The sequence below is a fragment of the Falco peregrinus genome, chromosome Z, assembly GCF_023634155.1.
Source record: "Falco peregrinus isolate bFalPer1 chromosome Z, bFalPer1.pri, whole genome shotgun sequence".
NCBI classification, from domain to species: domain Eukaryota; kingdom Metazoa; phylum Chordata; class Aves; order Falconiformes; family Falconidae; genus Falco; species Falco peregrinus.
In genome coordinates this window covers 32,902,521-32,929,634 of record NC_073739.1, presented here as the reverse complement: position 1 = coordinate 32,929,634, position 27,114 = coordinate 32,902,521, and the positions used below count along the sequence as shown (strand labels likewise).

The 27,114-nt window shown below is 38.5% G+C and overlaps 1 protein-coding gene across 2 annotated transcripts in view; it reads right to left on the bottom strand.

Annotated features, from left to right (window-relative positions):
* SLC44A1 (solute carrier family 44 member 1) overlaps positions 1-27,114 on the bottom strand; it is a 63,886-nt gene that overhangs the window by 9,413 nt on the left and 27,359 nt on the right. For both annotated transcript variants that reach the window (XM_055791068.1, XM_055791069.1), the window contains exons 4-9: positions 24,696-24,832; positions 12,274-12,367; positions 7,872-8,041; positions 5,750-5,839; positions 3,152-3,279; positions 2,087-2,273 (exon numbers count right to left, since the gene is read on the bottom strand). In XM_055791068.1, coding sequence (XP_055647043.1) covers positions 2,087-2,273; positions 3,152-3,279; positions 5,750-5,839; positions 7,872-8,041; positions 12,274-12,367; positions 24,696-24,832 — 806 coding nt within the window. The remainder of the gene's footprint in view (positions 1-2,086; positions 2,274-3,151; positions 3,280-5,749; positions 5,840-7,871; positions 8,042-12,273; positions 12,368-24,695; positions 24,833-27,114) is intronic.

The window sequence follows — 27,114 nt, the reverse complement described above, 5'->3', positions numbered from 1 at the left end:
ATTCTAAATGTCATGTTTAGGAAGACTGTAAGAAGATACAGCTTTTGAGACAATCAGCATAATGGCATTTGAAAAAAGCTCTTAAAAATATTCTGAGCATAACAAAATCCTGCAACACTTCTAATTTTTAGCCACATGGTGAAAATTTCCAAAATTAACCACCTCCAAGTAGCAAAAATTCTTACAGTTAAACATTAACAGAAGCTTGTCTCAATCATCCTCAATTTCAGTCTGCTGTTCTGTTGATATTATTCATACGTTAAGAAACAATATTAAACTTCGTAGCTCCTTATATCTAGATGTTAACATCAACAATCGCTTTTGATTTCCTAATGGTAAGTCTTTGTGCATGTATTTCAACCATATTTGTAGCTTTAAAGGAACAGACATTTTACAAACATAAGGAGCAGCTTTAGAATTATAAATTTATTATTTCATACATTCAGAAATCCATTGACTGTCTCATGTGAATAGTGATATCATGTATTGAGACTGACAGCACATGTCAGAACCCTCCTCAGATAAGCTCTGTTTCAATGCATTAACTCACATTGAGATGTTCTGTCTTACACAATTATGTGAACGGCTGAGATTCAGAAAAATACTGAAAGTAACGTGGATAAAATGCTTACCTCAAAAAACACTGTTTTGAATTAGCGTTGATAGCGCCTTCTCCACCTTCTTAGCTATGCTTTTATGCTTATATAAAAAATTAGTCTTCTCTTTTGAAGCAATTGAACTATTGAAATAATTTTGGTTTCAGTGAACAAGCTCTTCGTAAGTTTTGGTTTCAGTGAACAAGCTCTTCGTGAGTGTAGGCTTCTTCTCATACACAGATAATGTAAACTTTTTCACTTCTGGTTTGGATTGAAACGATCTGGCCCCATTTGCATAAAGATTTTTGTTTAACTGATACAAGTGAGGATACTGAGTGCATATAAAGCTACAAGCATAAAACAGTCTTTGCAGAATCAAGGCCAGTTGAAGAGTGCTGTCAGTAAAATACAGTATCAGACTAAATTCTGCTACAAATCTAGTCCCTATGCGGTGGTCTTTAACTCACAGACTAAAGCACAGGACTGAGACTTAACTCACTTTCAGAGGTGAACATTATATGAACATAGCACAGCATGTAATGAAAACTTGAAGTTTCAACAGTAGTGAGAACAAGAACACATGAATTCTATTACCTCCATCCCTCACCAAGAATTCAGGCTATGAAATAAAAAATACTGATCTTATATTATCCTGAAATAGCTGTGACCTGAAACGCTGTTACTTCCGGATCAGCAGAAAACAATAAATTTCAAATACTAAGGTTTTAATAATGAATGATGGTCTCCACTGCCTACTGCAAAATAGCACAGATCTCTCCCATTTTAAAAAGCAGTTGCTAGGTTTCTCTGCTGAAGTAACTAAGATTTGGACCTATAGGACTGACTAATTCTAGAAGCTCTTGTCAGACCCTGAACACAAACAAAACTCTCACCTTCCACGCTCTTCACAGCAGGTAGAAATTAGAGAGTACAGTGGCTGCTTTCAGAATGCGGTGTACTAATAGCAGAAAAATCTCCCTAATAGATCTGGAAAATGCTGGAATAATACTGGACGCCTAAGTTATGAACAACTGAAAACTACTTCAGTATATTTACATTTGGGTAGATGGTAATTGTGTGAAACAGTTCTTACATTACCATGTCTTCATCTGCGTGGATACTCACTACAATTACTTTATGAGATTAGCTGCAAGATTAGACTGGTTTTAACCTGTTTCTGTACAATTAGAGGGAATTATTTGAAAAACTGTTACATCAGCCTTATTAATGGAATCTTGTGGTCTGCAAAATACCAACTTGCATTAAACCAAAAAGCTGGCCTAAGGCACAAATTAACGTACTGGGATTGCAGACTCAAACACACTACTTCCCTGAAACAAATGTTCTGAAGTCACTGAAGCAGACAAGAACAGAAGCGTAACATGTGGGGTTTTTTCGAGAGGTTCCCACATGCTTTTTAACCAACTCTGCCTGAAACCAAACCAAAATAGAAGTGCAATTTATTTAGAATAAGCCTGGTAGCTGCTTACCTGTAGTACCAAGGAAAAGCAGGACTGTGATCCAGTATGTCCAGAAGAGGATAAGCACAAAGAATGTCCAAAACGGCTGGAAGACTAGCAGTGGCAGGTGAATGAAGACCTTGCCAGCCACATGGAACAAGGCAATGGTGAGAGCTACTCGTTTACGCATAATTAACATTATCAAGAACAAGATAACCTAGCGGGAGAAGTTTACAAATCACATTTCAGAGAACTGAAAACTAAGCAAGACATCATTTTGCACAGCTAGGATATTCAAAAACAGGAAATTAACACATGCTCTGTCTATATGACCACAAGACCAAAATGTAAAACCTGTATCAGCTTCCTCTGGTGATAAATTATTTTCCAAATTATACTTTTGGGGAACTCTAATCTCATAATAATGTATCTGGAATCATCACCAGCCTCAGGCTGATGAAATTAGACCAGATTCTATCCTCAATTATATTTTACAAACCAGTGAAATCAGCGTGATGTAACAAAGAATACAATTTAACATTTGTATTTGAGCATGGTGTGGTGGTCTTGTGGCATAAGTTAGTCAAACATTGTCAATTTTTAGTAGTAAAGTCCGCTTCAAAATGAATAGCAAGGCCTAAAGAAGAGGAATTGGTTCAATAATCAGTTCACAATGATCCTTCTGTAAATGGAAAAAGTTTGGGAACAACCCATTTCAGAAGCAGGAATAGTCTAAGGACTTTCAAATAAACACAAATTACAAAATATCTCTGAAACGAGAACCTAAGAAAAATCTCGTAAGTGAAATTGGATCAGAAGTCCAATATTCTACCTATTCTTGGAAGTCCCTGTGGACACTTTGCAGTAGAGGAAAGTAGCTGCAGGGTTAGGAACTCTCTCCTGACTCAAAACCAGATATTAGCAAACAATACCTGGAACTAAAAAAACCCCAAGCATATGTATCACTGCAACAGAGCTTGCAATAGAAACAAATTCTTCAAAAATGTGTGCAATATAAACCTTTCAGCTGAATAAAAAAATAAGAGACCACCAGGAAGACACAATAAGAAAATAATAGTCATTAACAAAGCATACCGTGAAGACTGTCGCTGAAATGGCATAGATCAGGAGAGCCTGAAGATTGTCTTTGGCTATTTGAGTCTCAACAGCACTGGCAGATACTCGTTGCTTAGCATAGAGCCACCACAGGACTCCTGTGCCACCTGTGTTTTAGAGAAAAAAAAAAAAAAAAAAAGGATAAACGAAAAATGTTCCTTCTATATGATACAGTCACACTACCTAGTATGAAAGAAGCTATAATCAGTTTCTTCTTTTTAAGTCTAGTGTGGCAGAGAATACTCAAGGGCACTGATGCCCAAGCCAACAGGAACTTCATATGACAGAGAAGTGCTTAGTTCTCCTCTGTTGCCCTCTTCTCAAGTGGATATACTCTTTCCACAGTATCACCCACTACAACCACTTTAGACAACTTGAAGCTCTCTGACCCTGTGTTTTAGGGTGAAGCGCATGAAATAACTGGTTTGTGGGGAGCCCTAAAAATGAAGATCACAGCTCCTATTATACAGGTAATAGAGGTACAAAATAAAAAATGAAGTTATACGGTAGGATGTATGTATATATGTGTATAATAAAGTTGTGAGTAAGAATTTAGTAGGAGGAACAGAGAGAGACTTTTGGATGAGGATGCAAAATAACAAGAGGAACAAAAGAAGGAGTCTCCACTCCTGAGAAGGCTAACTGAAAAGAGTAGAAACAGTCCTGATGCTGAAAACAGCACCTCAGGTTAATGGCACACAGCTACACCTGCATCAGACAATGTCTTTTGGGCACTGGAAAAAACATCAGTATAGTGGCCTCCTGTGCCTTTCAATGTGAGGTACTTTCCAAAATCCTACCCATAGGGCCAGAATATCATACTCCTATTCTAGCTACCTTTCCGAGGTAGAACTTTTCTTAAACACAAGACTCCAGCCCCTCAGGGAGATAACCTCTTCTCTCTGATAATTTTTTTTTTCCCTCTTTTGAGTATCCCTCTTGTTATTTCTGAATCAGCTGCATAAGCTTATCTGGAGATCACAAGTCTTTACTGAAGGTACTCTGTTCAGGTCTAAAATGGATGATGCTCTTTCAGGGTCTCCTAAACAAACAGTGAATAACAATAAGCAGTATGTCTCACAAATGATATGTTCTTATTCAGGCTGTGTAATGGATGCAATTTTTTAGAACATAACAACGGATGGCAATAAGACAAGTCATTCAACTCTTTAACTCAACATAGTTGCTCAGCTTGTAAAGAAAATGGAAAACATGGGGAAAAAATCAATTTTTTTTCATTTTCTGTAGTCACAGATCATGAGATCAGTAAACAGAAAACCAAAATGATCCTGAAAAAAACAGATGGACTGCTGGTTTTTTTCCATAGTGCTTCATAATTTGATAGTATTCTATTTTTGTTCCTTCTATACGGTCATCTGCCCATATATTTTGGCTTAGTGTAGCAATGTATTTGGAAGAAAAGGGACACCTGGCCTACCAAAAGTCACTCTTGCTTTAGCAGCTTGATATAATTAAAAGCTTTATCTGCTCAGCAAGGCTGCAAAGTTGTGTGAGTAAGACACCTCAAACCAAGAAAACAGGATTATTTGGTAGTTAAGCAGGCAGAAAAACAGGAGCTGAGCTGGGAACTGATGACTGCAAGCATGTCCATTTTAATGATGAGACTAACCACTTGTATGCTCTTAACCAATTAGTATCTGTATAGCAGCATGTGAATAGTGTATGTAACCAACAGAATTAAAGTGTGACATGTGTATGAATATTAAAATTGTATATAAGCTTGCAGACACTTAAGTAAAGTGGCTTCAACTAGGATCATATTGATAGGTCGTTGAGTCTGTGATTTTGCTCCTGCAGCTTAGCTACTGAGTAACAATAACAGAAAAATTTAGTTTTACGAATGTAAAAAGATAACATGATGAAGTAAGGGTATTTTCACCCAAGCTGCATCATTTTGGATGGGACATTCTTTGGCCATTCCCAAGATGGCATGGCTGGCTGCATTTCACACATGACCTAGGTCATGCAGGACTTTGAGTCATGTGGAAATACAAGGACTTAATTAGAATTGCTAGAAAAGCACCTTTGCTTCCCCTCCTCAAGAACAGGTCTTAAATACACCCACAGAGCTACTTGGAGAGCTGAAGGGGCTGACTAACATGTCAGGGTCATACAGACACATCTACATCCTGAGGTCCCCTGGAGCTGCATAACCAGTAATTTACCATTTGATTCCTGCATGCTCAAGTATGCCAGAGTCTGCCAGAGTCGGACATGCCTGGAAGGCAGCTTAAGAAATAGGCAAGTTTTAAGGTTGTGCTACAAGTGCTGTGAAGGATATCCCTTCTTGCCTACATGGGCTCTAGTGAGCTAGGCTGACAGGAAGCTGACCAGACGAGCAGAGCATGCAGCAAATCTCAGAGGAGCAACATACACTCCGGGAGAGGACCGCAATTACAAAGGTGGCATTTTTGATGTTATGTTTTGCAAGGGACTCAAAGGAAAGCTGAAAGGAAACGCATGGTCCATGATCTGCGCAGGATGTAGCTGGCATGAGGACATGGAGCCAAAGATTAGAACTGGGCTCTCAAAAACTGGGAAACAAACAAGACTTACCAAGTGATCCCAGAATGACAAGAATTGTTAAAATCCAGACAAGTACTCTTGAAATGTACCTGATTATAACCATCAAAATCATGGACAACACTGGAAAAGAAGACAAATAAAATAAGCAGAGCAATTATTTCAATTAGAAATAGTCTTCCTAATTTTCCACTGCACTGAGATAGCTGCCTTCCAACAGAATTTTTAAACATGAGATTTCTTTTCTGAGGCTTATGAACTCACTGCACAGACAGTTAAGGAAATTAGCCACCTCTATGTTTCTGCTTTGATACTGTTGATTAAAACAAAAGGAGCATAAATACATTTACATGGTACATTAAATACAAGACATAATGCATACATACAGACAGAGATGTATTTAGACAATGACAAAACAGACAGCAAGACATGCTAGTACTCCAAGTCTGGTAACATGAGCACACTTCCTGAGGAACAGGGCAGAATTCGCACTCAAATACACTTGTCAGACAAGTGCAGATAATGTGACACCTGTGTATTCCAAAAAGTCATGCCAGTAAAAAGTAAAACAACTATGACTATTTTCAACGTTCAAAGCAAGTTCTTTAACAAGCTGTGTTCATACAGTTCGACTGTCAGGAACTGCATGTTAAAAAGTCCTCTACAATCTCAGCCAATTAAGATTTAATGAGCGGTATGTTTAAGTACAGGCACATATTTTTGCATATACATATCATGTACATCATGAAAGCCACTGGAACCTGGCTTTCTGAATCACAGTGTCTTACCCACTGTTTAAAAATAAATGAAATTTGTTTTACAAAGGTATGAAAAATATTTTTAAAATTAACTGTATCTAAAGCTCTACTAACTTCTGACTAACTAAACAGTAGCACTGCTAATCAGCCACTTGTTCAGATTTGGAACAGTATCTACCGTTATTATCAAATACTGCAGCTGTCAAGATAGAAGACTAAACAGCTTTCCAGTTATAATTGAAAAGATACTCAATGGCCTTGTGTGGTTGTTTTGTAGTTTTTTTTAATGGTATCTAGTATCTTCTTTTTTTAATTTTTTTTATACACAAAGGCAGATAGAAAACAACTTCTTTATCAGGCACAGCTTTGCAGTATTTATTTCTAAACCACACATGGCTCATTTACATGGCTAGTATCTAGGGCCTCCAATTTCAGGATTTCAGATTTCATACTTGGTAGGAGTAAAACAGACTCATTAGGAAAGTAATTTCTGTGAGTGAGTAGTATTCCACCTTAAGTCAGAAGACTTTGTTAAAACAGCATTTCAGTCTAGTGATATGTGTCACTCTAGACCAGGGGTCCTCACACTTTTTAACCAGGGGCCGGCGCGGATGCAGTGTCAGGCAGCCATCTGCGGCTGCTTGGTTTCCCCCCCCAACCCCTGGCGGGGGGTCCGTAAATACTGGGGGCCGGATTGAGGACCCTGGGGGGCCGTATCCAGCCTGCAGGCCGTAGTTTGAGGACCCCTGCTCTACAGGCTAGAGGCATCTCACAACTGTAGAAACAATTCAGCACCTCTATACTGCTGTGAATTTCCAGCTCTTTAGGCAAGTCTGAGATTTTCAAAGACATGAAGTTTTTCATTGCAGGGGAAGAGGAAGAAGCAGGTAACATACAATACAACAAATGGGCACCTAAGTTTCTCATTTTCCCTCTGAAAGTTCTCATACCCCTGCACAAATACGTTACATGAAACAAACTAAAACACCTACATTCTGGACGAGTGTGCATTTCTCACCCTGTCCTTTTTATTTGGAAAGGGTTTATGTGAACCTCAGTTGGCAGAAGATTAGTATTAGAAATGGGAAAAGGGGGATATTGTAACAAAAATCAGAAGAATCGGGAGGCTCTGTTAAGTACACAAAAAACAATGTTGGCTAATCAACATCCACACATCTCATAATCAGTGGAAGAGGAGAAAAAACAGGAAAGCATATGTATATTGCTTCTGAGTAAGTTACCCAGCTGTCAAATAAAATTTAAAAAAAGCATTCTGAACCATTTTCTAAGGGCTCATTGCTATCATACAAATTTTTTGCTCATATTGTGGTTAGAGGGTGTTAAACAATCTCCTAATGCAGTACTAAGAAATAGCTAGTAATGAGAAAAACAATTACCTAGTGATAACAAGCAAAGTCCCATTATAATCTCTTTGCTGGTCATAACTCCACTAATCAGCCTGTGTAAGACACTACTGTCACTGACAAAGGTGATCAGGGCCTCTGCAAACTTGGCATAGCAGGAAATGTTCACAGGAGCACAGCGATGGAAGAATGGAATAGGTGCACTGGTGACACAAGAAAAAAAATCAGAAAAAAAAATTACTCCTACTTAATATAAATGCCACATAAACACACAAATGAAAGGTGAATAGATGCAACCATTCCACCCTCATAACATCATAACCAGAAACCATGTGTTGAATGCACAAGTGCTGCTGGAATGAGAATGATCATAATGGGAAGTGATGCAATTCTTACAAGTATTCAACCCTGTGAGACTGGATTGCACAGTCCAATAGGAAATTATCACCCTCCCACTCTTAAATGGCAAGGCTCTGAAAATACATGTTCCTATTTCCACTTAAGCATCTCTCATTCAAGCGTCAGGTGAAACAGTGCCTTTCACTCATGCTGGAATGGTATACTGGTCCATATTTGCAGCAAAACAAATCACAGAATGACAATACTCTTCTGGCAAGCATACATTTTAAGCTAAAAGACATAAGCACTGACTACTACTGCCAAGCAAAACCAATGTATTTATTCTTAAGTCTTTCCCCATACTAAACTTGCTACTGTATTGAGGATTACAATCACAATGTTTACTTTAATTAACTTTGTTAAAATTATGCACTACATTCTTCCCCAAAGATGCAAAGATACCTCTAATGTTTCATTATTCCTGAACTGTTTTGGAAGCATCCTCCCCCAAAATACTGGCATTGTGTATTAAACTTTGCAAAATACTCAGCAGAACCTGTTATCAAGTTCATCAGAAGATACAAGAGAGAAAAAATTTCACTTTAAAAGTGGGCAATTTTGTTTTCCAAATGTTTCCCATTAAGTAGTTGCCTTTCTTGCTTATAAACTGTCAGATCTCAAAGTGGCCTATTACATCTTTTTGATCAATCTTCCCAATTACACTTCAGACATATGTCGCATAATTACATACTCCTTCCTGTAACTGGATCCAATGAAAGAAATGTCTTTTGTATTAAGTCAGGTTTTTTTTCTAACCTCTCTATTTGCTTTACCCTGTCCAATCTTCCTTACTTAAAGATTCCAGTGGACTGTAGCAGCAATACACATAATCTTTTGCAGTTTGCCCATTTCAGCAATGACCTATGAACAGCAATTTTCTGTACTCAGTAACTATTTGTTAAGGCCACGCCTTTCCAGAATTTTGTCATTTTAAACATGGAGTGAGTAAACCAGCTGCCTTAAGCACATTCTTTCTGCGCATTGTTTTTTTGGAAAAAAAAAGACAACATGCTGAGAAGCATTAGTATGTAATTATTCTGCACAGAATTCAGGAGAAATTATGATCACCTGCCATACCTAGGTAATTAGTCCTAGGTGTTTGTTTGAAGTGACTGATCATTGTAAATTATATGGTTTTAAACTTACTGTGCTGAATAGCTAAATGCATTTGGAGATGCTCATATTGATGGTCTACTTTTGGGTAGTAATGAAGACAGCAGTTAGGCACAGCAAAGTAACCGTGAATTAGTCACAGTTGTTAAAAAAACCAAGTTAAACTCGTAACGATGGCTGCCCTATTTAAAAGATGGCCCGGGTATCCTTTCAGCCTCTTACAACATAGCCTATTTTGGAACACGCAGCATACTGCGGTTCACTGTACGCAGTAATGCTGGAAAAAATTGAAATTTGAGAGGTTTATTTAATTGTTAACTGCTCCAACTTTGCAGAAAGCCTAGGGAGTTTATTAGTTGCCAATACCAGTAGCAAAGACCAAATTTTCAGCTGGGAGTAGGCAAAGGACTGTCATTCCTGCACTGAAATACAGAAATAGCCATTTTGAAAAGTGGAACTAATGGGATTAAAATACTGTGCCAAAATACATCCCAACAGAGGAAAACATGCTTTTTGCATACTAGAGTTTATACTACTCATCTGACGTCCCTTAATCTATACCAATTTCACTACACATTTAAGTTATCTATTTTCATGTGTAGTAGTTAATTTCTAGCTTGTTGTAATTAATAAAAAAATGAGGTTATTGGTTCCTACAAGGTTTCTTGAGTAAATGGGACTCCTGAGAATGCACTTTTTGAGATCCACTGCTGTTTCTGTGGTTCTGACTGAACAACTATGCGAGGTGTCTTGTTCAATAAAAAAAATGCAATAATGGATCTACTCTGTGACCTGTGCTATTTTATATGGCCTCTTGATTATAACTTGGTATATTACATACTGAAATGGAATTACAAATTTCTGAGAATCATGAAGAAGAGTGAATAAAGTTCAAGCCAGCAGATGGCAGTGTTAAAAACGTAGATAATGTAATATTCAAATGAAATTTAGAGACCCATCTGATTGTTCAAGTACTAGTTTTCAGAGGAAAGCTTTTTTCCTCTCACTGCTACACCTGGACACATACAGCAACCCGTGTCTGAGGAGCCTGGTTGGAATGCCACTGCTGGCAGCTCTTTATAACCTCTACAGGGCAGCCCCTTGGCACAGCTCGGCACAGCTAAACACCGCAGGGAAAAGGCAGACAGGTTTTCATCTAGGACATGCTAACAGCAAAGTTATGCTTTACTGAGGCTGAGGTATGCTAGGCATGGTTTCTGGAAGAAAAGTGTACCACTGGCTGCATTGCCAGGCTGCACTGCTAAGTCAAAGCTGGACAGAATGCCTTGAAGCTGGAGAATCAAGAGTCAATTGAGAATTGGAACCTCAATTGGAAGGTGTGAAGAAGCCCGGTCATCCAACAGAAAACATCAAGGGACAGTCCTCACAGAATACGTTACCTCCATCTGATGGGAATCAGATGGCTGATACCTCTTGACAGATCATATCTGAGAACAGGAGTGTTAAGTTCTCCCTGAATGCCCCAGCCTACAGGGCACTGGGTTTTCATTTGTCTCCAGAGGATTTCATTTCCCCTCCAAATTACAATAATTAACTCAAATAATTTAACTATAAAAATCTGAAAACCAGAGTGGTTTATAGATGCAATGTTGGCCTTTTTTGCCTTAGGCATTAAGTTCAGACTCTTAGATCTCAAAAATATTCAAACACATTTTATGTTGTATTTATACCAAATAAAAAAGTGGAAATAGCTCACCTACACAATAGCTTTTCAAAAATAACGAGGTAGTTTTTGTGAGGGATCTACACAGTGTCATTAGAGCTCTGACACATTGTTCTATCCTTTTCTTTTCTTATTAAGCTGTATTTATTCAGACTGAATGACATGGGAGCACACAGTGAGAAAAGTCAATATAATTCTGGCAAAAATTAAGACTGTCAAGCCTTTTCAGTACGCAAGCTGGCACTGAAATTTTCATTTGTTTTTGTACTACAGCTGTAACAGCTGGTTAACTGCACAGAATATTAATCTGCAGTAGGGAAAAGTAAAAAAAAAGTTAATATTCTAGCTGCTACTTATTGTCACTACAATAATTCACTGAAGAGACTACCATGCAAACAAGAAAAACTTAAAATCAGAGTTTTAGAACTGATATAATTTAATACATTTAATAAAAACGTAACAGAAAACTGTGCATTGGAAAAGTCTCTGCAGTTACCACCCACTACTGAATATGTTTGAGAAGCTAAACTGAGAAGAGAGAATGTGATTCTTCTTGAGCGAGTGGAATTACTGAGAGAAGGGTGTGCACCACAGCAAACACATCACTTTTCTCAGCCATGCTCATCTCCAGTTCTAGCCAGCACAGCTAGCAAGAGTTTCTGGAGCTAAGAACTTTTCTATCCTACTTCACAAAAAGCAGTCTAATATAATATTTTAAACAATAAACCCCAAATCAATCTGTTTATAAAACAAGAGCCCTCTTTTTGGTACTTGCCCACCCTCATATTAGCCATTTGGGAACTGAAAGAATAAAAAATGAAGCAATTTGCTAAATCTGACTGGCTAAAGTAAGGTGTAAGAAGTGAACACTGCAGAGAGCTGCATGTCAGTATATCCCTTTTCCTCCCAAAGATCTAAAGTGCTCCATAATAGTGTCTGATCTGCATTACTGATATATTGCTGAAGGCAATAAACCAGCTGATACTCAGCACAGTGTCAGTTACATGAAGCAGAAGAGAACTTGAAGGTACCAGCTCAATAGTCTGAGTAACACATGCATGGATAGTTTGGATTTTTCTTTAAGAGTTGCTTTCAGAGTCTTTTAAAAACATGTGGCAATAATACACTAAAACATCCAGTTGTAAGACAGAATAAATCTGTGCTGCATATTTTCTACAGAACTGTCACAAACAAATCTCTGCTCCCTCTACCCCCAGTCAGGCAAGATGTTAATATTACCTCTCTGGAACAGGATATTTAGGACATAACTTGGCAGCCCTTGGGTCTGTAGTGTATTCTGATGGCAGTAGTTCATAGCTACACAGAGTGGATCCTGTTGAAAGGAAAAAAAAAAAAGAAAAGACTGATGGGGAAAAAATAAAAACCAAATATTCTTATTCTTTGCAAAAAGCGTTAAAATTGATACACATCCTGATTCTGCAGCTCTGCATGTTATTACCACAAAGTTATGCTACAGTTCCTCCTATAACAGAACAGTGAATCAAGCCAAACATAGGCTTCAGTGCAACAGAATGACACTCCATCTAGCTTTGGGTCTTCCAACATTTGTGTATTCCAGCAGAAATGGCTAATTCATAATGCAGTGTAAAAAAGAACACAAAGCACTTTGAAGTCATCCTCCCCTGCCACTTCACCACACTTTTTTCTCCATTATTTTTAGTGCATGAATATTGCGTAAGACAACATTCATTACAGAAACGTTCAAGTGTTTTTTTAGGGATTTTTTCTGTGTTTTCAAAATACAAATGTTCTATAGACTTCAGAGGGAGAAACAAAGGAACCAAACTGCTGAAGTTAGAAAGTTGGCTGAAAAATAACACAAGCTCTGCATTAGATGTCCAAAACTTCTAACAAAGCTAACTCTCTGCATAAACAAATTGGCAACACAATAAAGATCAAGTTGCCTACAACAAAATTAAAATATAATTTAAGGTTTCCTTAGTACCTGACACTTGCTTAATGGAAGTATGTTACCTAGACAGATATCCTTCCATTTGTCTATAATCAAGATACTGAACATCTGAGCCAATGCTTCTAGAAATACAGCAACGGCCAAATCAGATTGGCGCAGGGGTCCCTCAGAAACTGGAGGAAGAGGTAAGAAAGCCTCCAACAGTATAAGCTGCCTACCCAAAGACGAGTTTCTTCCCAAGCTTGTTTGCTATCAGATTGCTTACTCCCCAGCACAAGGGCGCTGGATATACAGCTTTTCACGTCCTTTTTTCCTATATAATAAACTAAGGACATCTCGATCATCCCTATAAATATTCAATTATTTCCATTATGGAAGTCTCCTCTCCAGAAATACTTAATCAGAAAGAGTTCTATAAAGCGCATCCAGATAACACATACACACTTTTACCCAAATTAAACCAAGACTTTTGATAGACAGCTTTATCTTTGCCTGTGTGACATCAAACAGAAGTATTATTTGTAGATACTGTAGAATATTATTTGCAGAAATCTTGTTTACCATTGCCACATTGCTACCTCTATGAAGAGACATCTTCTATTTACAGACTGAAAGAGAAGACAAAGAGCAGCTGAGCAGGCTATCCCATGCAGTCTCTGGAACACTACTTAAATACCACTTCTACGAATTAGTTTTTTGGGGCCAGGTCCAAAACACCAAATACACCATTGAAGAAAGTTAGATTTCCTGCAAAGAGAAGATATCAGGTAAAATATCTAAACTTCATTTTCAATTATACTGTTTATATGAATCCTTATGCCTCTAATTGCTTATGTGGAAAACATTGTACCAGATAAACAGACATCAGATGAAACCACCTTCCTTACATTGCAGTTGAAGACACAGTGTCTAAACGTAATTATTACTATTTTTGGACAAAAGGCTCTATAGTGCCACAAAGTTTTTTAATCTGTTCTTATAGATACAAAAACTTCTGGATCAAGCACATTTACAAATAACGCCAGAATTTGATGGAGGGGCAGCAGTAGAGATACGTCCATGTTTATCTTAAAAACAGAAGGAAAAAGAAGATTGCAGATATTCACATTTATTTTGCTTTGAATATAGGCTTAAAGCTAAGTTATAAAGATGGTAAATAGCCAGCTGAACATGAGCCAGCAGTGTGCCCAGATGGCCAAGGCAGCCAATAGCATCCTGGCTTGTATCCAAAATAGTGTGGCCAGCAGGGCTAGGGAAATTATCGTCCCCCTATACTTGGCACTGGTGAGGCCACACTGTGAACACTGGTTTTGCACAACAGACATTATAGTGCTAGAGTGTGTCCAGAGAAGGGCAACGAAGCTGATGAAGGGTCTAGAGAACAAGTCTTATGAGGATCAGCTGAGGGAACTGGGGTTGTTTAGTCTGGAGAGGAGGAGACTCAGGGAGGACCTTACTGCTCTATACAACTACCTGAGAGGAGGCTGTAGCAAGGTGGGTGTCGGTCTCTTCTCCCAAGTAACAAGCAACAGGACAAGAGGAAATGGCCTCAAATTGTGCTGGGAACGTTTAAGTTGGATATTAGGAAAAATGTCTTCACCAAAAGGGTTGTCAAGCATTGGAAGAGGCTGCCAGGGAAGTGTTTGAGTCACCAGCCCTGGAGGCATTTAAGACATGTAGATGCGGTGCTTAGGGCCATGGTTTAATGGTGGACTTGGCAGTATTAGGTTTATGGTTGGAGTCAGTGATCTTAAAGGTCTTCTCCAACCTAAATTATGCTATGAGTCTATTCTATGACTCTATGATGAGAACAAGAAGTTCTATAGGAAGAAGTGTGTGTGTGGGGGCTGTATGTGGATAACTGAATTCAGATTCATGACAGAGAATGAATGTCTGGTGCCAGCTTGGTCATTTTGCACTACCAGTGTAGAACTACATTATAATTACCTTATGCAGAGGCCCCCACACCTAAATAAGCTTATGGGGCACGGGTGATCTGTGGATGCCCATGTTCCCTTGTGACTTCTAGCAGTTTGCACAGAAGAGAAAATGGGTATACAACTTACTATGGCCAGGGAAGAAGGTTCCAGGCTCTTTGCACAAATGTGTATCTGAAGACCTTCTGTTTGGATCACAAATGTAAGCCAAGCAGAAACCAAATCCCAGATCATAAGCCATTCAAGCAGGACTTGTAGACTAAGGTAACCCAACAAACCCCTGGCTGTGGAGGAAACCGGAGACATCTTGCCAGGTCCCTCTGAAACCAAATGGCATGTTCCCTCCTGTCATGCAATGGAGCAGTGGACGGCTCTGGCTGCCACTATTATCTCTTGCCTTGGAACTGCTCTCGGAGCTCCTTTGGATCTCTTCCCTTCAGCTACATACCTCACATAGTGTGCTGCTTTAAACTCCCAGCCAAGCAGAAAAATACTTTCATGGAGCTTGACAGACAAGGGACATAGCCACCCTGCATCTAATGGAGCTACCAGCCCAATAGCTGCAATAATGCCCATGAGATTTATTTGTCTTTTTGTCCTACATAATAAAGCAGAATAAGTTTTTACTATTCCCATATATCTTTCTTCCTTTGAAAACCTTCCAACTTCTCTAATATTGCGTAGGAGTACTAGAACCCAAATGTGAGCTGAAGTAATGTATAACTTTACATCAGACTTAAACCAATTTCTTAACAAAAGAGTCCCTGTGCATCAATAAATAAAAGTTTTAATTTTGTAAGGTAAGAGTCTGAATAATGGACTGCATTCCTAAACCTTTCACCCCATATCAGTTATTCTGGGTTAGTAGAGACTGTCTTAGCACAGCCAGCCTTATTATTGCTGTTTGAGTTTCCAAGGTCTGCAAAAGTTTAAAGAAGAATTCAAATAATCTACTGTGCTGAGACAAGTACCAAAGACACTACTATCATTCCTAAATTATTATAATTTGTAAATGTTTCAAAAATATTATGGGTAGAATTCAGAGAACAAACTAAAAAAATCATTAAAGTAATACATCCTCTGCTTCCTACGGCAATGCATGTATTTCTTCTGCAGAAATCATTAGGCAAACACCACTAACTGTCCTACAGGGACTGTATTTGAGATCCCAACATGTTGTAACCTTAAAGAAAAATACTTCTGAACTACGTGGAGCAACAGGTGCCAGGCTACTGGTGAGCACACAAGAGTTTACCAATCCCACAGTGCTGTATTTGGTGCTTTCACCTACAAAGTGGTATCCTGGAGACTCTACACAGTTCTGTTCCATGGTTTTATTTCCATTAATAAAAGTTGCTCCAGCCACTGCAATAATCTGGAGCCATGACTGGAGCAAAGTATTTCCAAAGACAAACTTTCAACTTTAACCTAGCTGTAGGAACGACAGCCACTACTTCCTTTAAAAGCCTTCTTTCTGTTTTGGCTAGACTTAGATTAGTAAAAAGCTGAACAGCTGCTACCTCTGGATTCCTAAGAAGAGCTACAGTTAGCACAAATGATGTAAAGATGCTGTAGAAAGCCAGGACAAAGGTGGGGAACTAAATCTTAGTTCAAAGATTCTTTCCAACTGAGCAGGCAAATTATTAAAGGTCTTGCATGCTCCGAGGACACAGTACACAAAACAACAAGACACAGCCCCTCCTTTCCATAGCAGTGCCCTTAACAGACAGTTCCATACTAACCTAAGGTGGTTAGATAAAACTACACTTAGAGACCAGAGCTCCAGTACAGCTTTTCTTCCTGTACTTGCTGTGTTCTAAACAAACATACAAAACTCCTGCTACATCAGCCTCACTATCAATATCAAAATTTTCAGCTTGAGAAATGGCAAGACTTCCTAAGTCAACCGCTAAGACGACTAGCCCACAGAGAAACCACTGACATTAACGCTGCCTGAATGATAGTGGTGGAAAGAACACCAGGGGCTCTGCTTCCCATTCTGAGCTGCTCAGTGGTGCCTACCCATCTATCAACACTGTTTGAAGGAACTAAAGCAAGGACTTTCAGATACAAAAAAATGGACTCCTATTCAGAGTAAAGGATTTCAGCAGAAAAATACAGAACTGTGCAGAGATAACCTGGGGTATCTTCAGTACCAGGAGCAGTACAGTCACCTTAGGAACTTACGAATATGTTCTGCTTAAGTTAGGCACAGCTCCAAGCAGCTCTACATTCCTCCTTTTAGAGGCATGTGGCAAAACACAGACTGAGAGACTAGAAACCGCAGTTTTGATAAGGTGATTTATATGAACCTCCATGTATGTTCTTACCATTTGGGGTCTGATTGACAATATGTATATGCACATATGTGACATAACTGACTTCTAAAAGACCGTATGATGAAGCAGAAATTATAGTTTTAAAAACTCTACATCTTACTCCATTTTAAGCATTCTCTCTCGTTCTCAAGCAACATCCTGTTAACTCCATCAGTAACATGAGTCCTTTAACACAGGAGTCAAACTCCAGGTAAATACAGAGACAGAAACGTGCAGAAATGTTAGCAGGATTGAGACTGTTTAAATCACAGCTACTGGCCTCTGTACTTCTAGCCCAATGCTAATTACTCTTGGGTTTTGGGTGTTCTATGACCAAGTGTCACCAACTAAAACACAGCTAGTATTGTGAGTACATGAGACTCAGACAATTATACTTGACCAACCCATGCAATACAAGCTAGATGTATTGACAGGTGGATATTGACAGAGCTGGAATTCACTGGTATTCAGGAAGGACAAGGCTCCCAGACTCTAATAAGGACGAAATACTTAACACTCTTCTCCTGTTCTGACTCCAGAGCTTGCCTCAAATCTACCAAACTATCAAGCTCTAAACTGTTAATCTCAACCGTATTACCAGTCTGGAGTGTCACACAATGAGAGAACTTGGTACGCTACCAATAACTGCATATTATCCTAGCATACTATGGACTAACAACATGGCATAGAAAAGTGGAAGCGTAAAACACTGCCTTTATGTATCTGTAGGGAATTGTGCCGCAAATTCCACAGCTCAAACCCACAGAACAGGTAGGATGCCAAGCACTACTTCCACAGAAGACGGTACGTTACTATCTATTGCTGACTTCTGCCAGTAATAGAACGATGTTGCATGACATCAGAATTAGACCAAGGACTAATAACAAGACCTTCTCTTCGCAAACTCCTGCCAAGTGGAAAAAGGTTCAGGCCATCATGAAAGGAAGTAACACCGATGCTGACCAGACTTCCTTCATTCTTTGTCTGTACATCTGACAACTGTAATTATACCCTGTCTACAAAAACAGGAAGTAATTCTACTCAGAACACAAGCACTAAGTTTACATAAAGTTCAGTATATATTGTATAAATATTATTTAAATTTATTTAAATTATTAAATAAAAATATTATTATAGATTGTATAAGTTTCCTATTTGCCCACAGGTTTTTAGAACAACAAAAACATTCCATAAGCAGACAAGTTCACATTTGATGCTTCATTTAAGAATGGAGTAGCATTTAGCTGTGCATAGATCAGCATCGGAGCTGGAAATGAGTGAGAGAACAAAACCTCGAGTTCTTAGCCATTGATTTGAATACAGCCTGAGGTAGCGGTTAATGTGGAAGCATCTGAGGACTGTACAAACATACCTGAACATTGCAGCTCAGCCTTTTGCAAACGGTGCAGGAATAGAGGCAGAAGGTCAAACAAGGATACAGCTGAACCTTAACACCTAAATTTAATTTCCGGGCCCGAGCAGAAAGGGCCCAGAAAAAGAGTGATACCTTGAGATGAGCAGGAAGGCACAGGACAGACCACTTTGCAGTCAGGACTTCTCAGATTAATAAAACAGATTTGTTCTTGGTAAAGAAAGCAAGCTTCATTCCTTAGATCTATCCACTGGTGCCTTCCAGAAGCACAGTGTGAGTTTTGAAGGAAAGAAAGTAAGGATTGCGCATATCTAAACATCTAGTTGTTGCAGAAAGACACACCATCACTTCTTTTAAAAAGTGAGCATCAGAGGGCAGGAAAAATGAAGCTTGCTTTAATAAATAAATGTGGGACTGAAGTGAAAGTAAGTATTATGTAGCGTCTGCAAGAATGTTCCAAGAAAAATCCAACACAGAACATCACTAGTTAGATCCACAACTGGAGAACACAAAGACAACTACTGCAATAGCCAAGCACAGTTGCTGTTACAACTGTATGTTAAAAAAAACCCAGACATCAGTCAGAATGCATATACACATATTTTGAGTTGAAATAAAAAGCCCAGACTATCCTCTTCTCTATCTCTCATTCTTATGAACAGTACAGAAAGTTGAAAATAAGTATTAATTTCCCCGTTACTCCACTCATATTTCTTCCAGTGCTAAATAAAATCAGCTATTCTGGAATCAAATTAAAAATCCATATAGTTAAGTTCCAGATGTTTCCCTTACTGTATCTATAGCTCTCCACAACTTACAGCTCAAGGATATCCTTGAATATTAACCTCCCATTTAATATCCAAGCACTATTATTCTAACAGTTTATCTTTTGGTATCTAAAATATCCTCATAGCATTATGGTTTTTAAGTTAACCATAACTAGTGTGGAAAAAAATCTGGTTGATTCCTATTAATTTAATTTTTCACCTCTAGTTTCATAGTATTCAGGTTATGAGATCAAGGAACATTGGTTTTTTAAACCATAACTAAGCTATTGCTGCTTTTAATGACCTTCCTCTTACTGATATTCTTCTCTTTTCCAGGCAGAAGAATCATTTCCTCACGATCATCCTTGTTTCCCTTCTCAGTACGTGTACATATACTGAGAACATATTTGTATGTGTGTCCATGTGTGTAAGTTTAAAAAGTTTTTAAAAAACCACTTTGTCAAGACCAGAACACAGCCCTTATGCTGCTAACAGAGCATGTTTACACAAAATACAGTCCTTACTTTTTCCCTCTTCACAACTAATAAACAGTACACTTTCAGACAATGCTGTAACTCCACCTAATCCTGATGATCCTCAGTAGCTTCACAATCTTTCCCAAGTATCAATAACCATTTTAAAGTAAAACACTAAATACCTAACAATGGCTGTTTCCCAGGCCTTTGTTCTGCACACATCCCTTTCCATTTGACATTTTATTCTATTACATTTGATACCAGATTTTTTTCATGTAATTCTAAATAATTCAGTATCCACAGCAAGATTTATTACCTCACTGTTCCTCCCCCCTTCCAAATGGTTTATTAATGTAATCATAACACAACACAGTATTTCTGGAAGACTCCGCATGCAGCCACCTTCTGTTGCAAAAACAATTTCATTCTGACTAGAGGATCCATTTCCAACACAAGACAACCCTGGCAAAGTGGCAGTGGATGACTCCATACCAGTCATAGTGTGCTTTTATTCCAGCCATTCAAAAAATGACACTCAAAACTACACTCAGGTTTCCAGAGACCTAGTGGTGCAGAATCTCTTTACCCATAAGACAACTAGAACTAATATGGCACAACAGGCTTCAGGAAAATCACAAGCAAAGGATTAAATTCTAACCAGCACACTTTTGCTAAAAACAAAGAGGAGGGAGGATGGCGGGGATGGGAACAGAAGAAGAATGTCAAGAAGCTGGCAGCAACCCATGTAACTGCTGTTTCTAAGGCAAGTACCAACAGTAACTGCAAAGACATACTTTGATTACCACACAAGAAGATGTCATTATCTTCAGGCAAAAGAAAAATCCTTTTTGTTTCCCCTACAGTTCCTTGCCATAGGTCAGAGAGGTGACCCACTCTTACTTAGCCAGACTGATTTTCTTTATCGTTTCAGGTCAGTCTCTGTAGCAGACTTCATTTAGCTTTACCTCTGGCTCTATCTAAATCCACCCAGATCTCAACTAGCCTGGCCTAGCTACAGAATTCTAAGAACGAAGATGCCTGCCAACATGCCGTAAAATAGAAATTTCATTTTAAGTTAGTAAATGTGCATCCAGACATTTACAGAACAGATAGGAATATCAGTTCCCACCATGACCTGTCAGTATAGTTATTACTAAATTAAACACAACAGAAATTGTGCCCACTTGTTTAGTGTCTCTTTTTAATAATGACATTTCATTACTCATTTGGCACAGTCATATATGAATTACATCTTCAAGGACATTTCCAAAATGCTTTGGCAAGTCCTTGAAAACAGCACTGCAATATTTCATGGACATAAAGTTTTGAAGCATCAATCAACTCTCTGGAAAAAACAGCTTTCAGTCAACATTACTCAAAATCCATACTTTAAGTGCCAAGACCAGCAAAAACAAATTCCAAGTACTCCTGGCCTAAGATCTTCTGCCAGGTGAGAAAATCCTTGGGAGACCAGCAGCAGCCAGTTTGCAATATACAGTATTCTCAGTTGTGTCCAATGCATAGCTCTACAAACTCAAGTATCAGCATGGCTGTGTGTGAACAGTGTTAGAATGTGCTCTCAGTCTTTCTGCATCACTATGCCTTTCCGCACCACCTCCAGAAGTCGCTCCAGAACATTTCTATACCTTATTAGCTGCACCTTTGCACAGGCTGAAGATCTGAGTGGTCAACTGCCCAGCTTGTTTCTTCCCTTTTTCCTCCTCTCATAAAATGTACCAACTGGTTCCCAATGTTCTGGGTGTCAATTATTCTGACAGCTTAAAGGCGTGCCCTTTCTTGTTTTTCTAAAATTAACCAAGCTTTGTGAGGGATTGACTTCTTATACAGCAAGATACTGCAAATGCAGGACCTGACTGTGGGACAGTAAGTGGGATGGGGGCGGGAGTGAAGTTACTTTCCTGAAATAGTGCAGAGTTATTCACCAAATCAGCTCCTTTTCCCAAATTGCAGCAGAATAGCTAGTGCATCATTACTGATTCAGGAAGCCAAAAGGCTGCTTTGTCATGAAATGATCTTCATGCCTCAAGAAAGCATTTTCCCTGCCCTAAATGCTTATTTATAATCTTGCTTACAGAAAAATACAAGCTGTACTGCACAACAAGTAAAAGCACTGCCATAATTGCTCTGAACCTTAGGGGCTGGCTGTTCTTGTCACGTTATGTAGAGGGAATCAAGTGCCTTTCCCACGTTGGGAAAGATACCGTAAATTCTAAGCTAGCTGGGAGACCATACCTGATGTTGATGAAATCACTAATCAATATAAGGATGCTGTAGTATCTTTTACTACGTTGCATCTTTTGATAAAGATGTTCAGATTTAAAAACCTTTATTTGAACTTATCATACCACTTCTTGATGGACTGAGGCACAACAGAGAACTTTTTTGAGCTGGAAGGGTTCTTAAACAGTAATTTATGAAAGAGTTCCAAGGTGCATGGACAAGTAAGGTGCTCCCAAGGATGGCATGTGAGCTAGCTGAAAACGGCTAACTCTCAAATGTATATGCAACAACCTACACAGAGCTTATCTCCAGCACAATTGTGACTTTCACATTGCAGGAAAAGTTAAAGCTTTCAGAAAGGCTCAGCAGAGCAAAGTTAAGAGTTGACTGCGGTCTCTACCCACATATTAAAAAAATTATGATGGTTTTATTGTTGAGTGTCAGAAGCTGCAAGACTGTGAAAATTCAGCATTTATCACAAGAAACCAAACACATATGTCTTTCCCTCCTTCTTCAGAACTTGACAGGTGAACTCTAAATTCTAACTAGATATCATCACAAACAAAATGCAATTAAGCTCTGCACAGTCATGTTCAAAGCTCTCACATTGCTTTATTATCCTTTTTACAGTGGAGTCTATGGTCACTTGAAAAAGAAGGCCAAACATCCTCTTCGGATTAATTAATTTCAACCCCCTACCATAGTTACTAAGTGGCTCTCAAAAATGATTCTGTTTACTGAATACTTTAGTTTTGGTACTAAATCACTGTTCTTGCTCTATTACAAGACTGAATCATGCTTGAACTTTTACTATACATATGCAATATTTAAGGTGATCAATACTTAAGCTGTTCATTTGCTGGAAACCATCACTTTTTGGAACCCATACAGGCTGGTGAACATTTAAGCAGAAACATAACCATAAGTATTTCTCTGAGCTGTGTGATTCCAGTCTTGAACAGAGTTCATCTACAAAAGGAAAGCTCATTTTAGGTTAGAACCTGGTTTTGATAAGTACAATATCATATAATGAAATTTAGGAATTGAACTCAGTAACAATTCTGTTCAAAACCAGGTTTCATACTTTTGACCAAGCTTCTATAAATCAAAACAACTGGCTGTGATATTAATAATTCAAAAAAAACGTATTTTACCTTCAGGTTTTAAAATCTAAACCACCAAGGGAGATACAGTTGGAATGGAGAATCATGAGAACAAGCCACAGCATGTTTTTAGGAAAACAGGTTTGGTGTACTTTAAAAGATGGCTATACTGAATGTATTTCAGGCACAGTTAATGAAAGATTTGACTTATAAACACAGAAATAACGTTTGTGGTAAAACAAGGCATGGCTGCATTTCATTACTTCAAGAGGTACTTAAAAAACACTACTAATGACCTTGACTTCATACCAACAAATAACTGGCTTGCATTAGTTTAAGAAAACCACAGCATGTTCAGATACAGGGTAAAGAGCAGAACTGTAGATACTGGCTAGTTTCACTGTGGGCTTGCATTTGACAGCAGCGTACAGATCACATGGGGAAGCTCCCATTCCCAGAACACCCACTGCAATGGCACAGTTGCTGGTGCAGCTCCACACATGCTGTAATACCACATGGTAGCTCAGCTCCCTCATTCACACACGTATGCAGGCACAATGCAGTGGCCACTCAAGGGCACTAGCAGTGTCCTAATGCCACATCAACTCACTCTGCTTTTCAAACAAGAAGCGTTCACATAACTTCTATCAGAACATAATTTGACATCCCACTTCCTTCTATGAAAAGTAATCAGTTTCACTGCTTTGAACTTGGTCACCCAGACTGACTCATCATTAGCCAAGTACCTTGCAAAGAAATCCTCTCACAGCATTTTAAAAGACTAAGTAGGAAAGCTTAGGACAAAAAACACTCCCACGTGAATAGCTGAAAACCCCTGAAATTTCCTCAAAGTTTTTACCTTTACTTTCTTTTGGAAGGTCCAAAATGCATTTTATTCCATGCAGTGTTAACATATGAATTGAGCTAGTAATATCAGTATTATTACTACAGAGAAAAACATTTATTAATACAGTTTATTTCTTTTACACTTCTTTAAAAAAGGGAAGTGTAAGAAAACAAAAAACCAGTAACTGCACTGTAGCACTGAATGAAGGCAGGAGTATTTTCACATCCACTGCCATACTCTGGACAGCAAGTGCTGTACAGTGGCAGCACTGCTCTTGCTAACGCCATATACATGTCGCCATTTCAACAGCATTATTCTTGAGCAGCAATGTCAGGACATTTCTGTAGTTATTGAGATCATACCCTACAGCCAGACATTCTCTCAAATGCTTGTTACATTTTGTACTCCTGTTTTAAAGATGGTCTTTCAAAACTGTCCGAAACATGACAAAACAGAAGCATACTAATACTTAGTATTAATATTAGTATGTATAAAAACCTAGTATATATAAATAAGATATAGTAACATTTTAGCTTCATAAAAATATCACCTTCTTTCTATTGGTATTTCTTATATTTAATTTTTAATTCAGCTACTACATGAGTCTTTTTTTAATCCTATGAAAATATCTGGCACCTGAACAAAAACAGACATGGGGTTTGCATACCATTAGTTTCTGCAAATTTCTGAATATCAGCCAGACTTTTTAGTTCTTTCCTTGGGCAAGCTGACACACACAAAGCAAGAGACTTGATCCTCTGATGTGCCAGGTCAATGTTACATGGATCCAAGAAGAACACATACCTAGGGAAGAAAAAAAAAAAGTTACTTCTATTTTAATTAAAAATTACAGTGAACAAGATCAATTTCATTACAACCTAAAGGATTCAGCCAAGACTAACCATCAGTCTACCCAGAAACACAGGAAATTCTATATTAGCAGAATTTTGTGGGTCAAAAAAATTCATGCACTCAACATAAGACAACACAAACATATAGATATTTATATACTTCTGGATCACACAGAAAGGATGTTTAACTCTACCAGATTCCAGGTCATTCAAGTGTTCATAAAAACAACAGCACTTCTATGATGCCTCCTTCACAGATAAAAGTCTAAACATTCACAAACAAAAGCTTCACTCCAACCTTAAACATGACTTCAAGTTTTACAACTTTTCCCCAAAAGACCCAACAAACCCCATAAGGTTATACTTGGGCTGTAAAAATGCAGCTATTTTAATGATTACATAATGCCAGTAATTAAGAACAGCTTTTTGGTTTAGAATGATTTTCCACCCCACTAATCCACATGACAGAGCACATTAGTTTACTACTTATTTTGAAATAAAAATTGTTCAGATATTTCAAGTAGAACAACCTAATGTTCAAGTGTGCTATTTTAAAGAGATTTTATTTGCTAAGTTACCATGATGAGTCACTGTCATTTAAAATCCAACATGTGAAGTACATATTATAACTTCCTACTGTCATCTCCTGGCTATACACATTTCATCACCAATGCTCACCCTACAGCACTGTCCATTCATGGTCTAATAAAGATGCAGGATGTTTTTCTATAGTGAACAAGTCTTCCAAACTCTTAAAATTCTGGTGATATAGTATGCACTGAAATACACTCTTTGTATTATCTAACATCACCGTAGGAAAAGACCATTGCTATAAAAAAATGCCATTTCTATTTTTGCAGTCCTCACAACAGGAATTCACTCTGTAATCAATAAAAAGCTCTTCTGCTCCTAGAAAGCATTTAGGTCCTGCCTGAACACTTTCAGTCTATACGGTAATTACTGCCTAACTTTCCCCCACAGAAAGACTGTTCTATTATCCAGTCTCAGTATACAGGAATTATTAGTACTTAGTACACACAGTCTTACTTCCTGAAAGTCCACCAAAACCCGTGTCATCTGTATCACCTGTAATGTGGTAATAGACTACTTGCATTATTAAAACATTCTCTTTCCTTGTGCGTGCATCTATGAAAATTACCCAGTACTATTTCTAGATTTTTTTACTCAATATATACTAAACATCTCAGGACTCCACAGATCATGGAAGTCTAAGAAGCCAAATGCAAACTTGAAAACTTCTGACCTGCAGACGCAGCCAAAGCAACTGCATGTCAGCAATAAGCCACTAATTCCACCGTTTCCCTTTGTTTCGAAGAAAATACTCTTGAGCTGATACCAAAACATGCAATACTTGTGTTAACTGGATACTCTTGTCATAGCTTCCTCTTCATGAAGGCAAGTGCCCACAGTTGCTATTTCACACTGTCAGGGTACATAGAAGGAGAATGTCTGCTCCTTTGAGGGCATCTAGTCAAAACAGCTGCAAACAAGAACCCACAGAGTCAAACCTGGCTGCCACGTGGTAAGGGGGTGTATGATGCAAACAAATCTAGTCAGTACACCAACTGGTAAGGATATGCAGAGAGAATTCTTATCTTTCAGTATTATCTGGGGAAGCACCCTGCCAAATTGTGACCATATGGAAAAGGAGGGAGACAGACATAAAACTTGACCAGTTAATGTTAGTGAAAACAATACCCAGAAACAAACCTGTTCAATCACAATAATTGATGGGCTATCAAGAAACTGCAGGCAGGGACTTCGCAACTCTTAAGGATGCAGATCTGAAGGTGCAGGATGCAGGAGGGGTCAGTGGAACTGGGACAGAATTCAGGGAGAAGAAAAAAAAAAAAGAGGAAGGGCAGACAGAAAGGGGTGTAAAAGGGGACAGTTACATGGAAGTTGGTCAATACATTGGTCTGACGGAACCCAGTACCTGATCACTGCAGTCTGTCATATCCTTTTACTAAATCTTTCTTAACTCACTTTTTCTCTGCATAATTCTTGGCTCTATCCTATGCGCACAGATGCTGTAAGCACAAAGTGCCAGCTACTTGAGGGAAGCAGTGTGATATTTGGTGCCAGAAAGTGGAGTCAGACCAGGGGTGCGGGTGCCCCAGGCCTGTGGTGTCAGCTACAAAAGTGAATGGAGTCTCTGAACAAGTGACAAGGGCAGGAAGGAGTCTTGGCCACCAGCCACTGGGGTGGGAATAG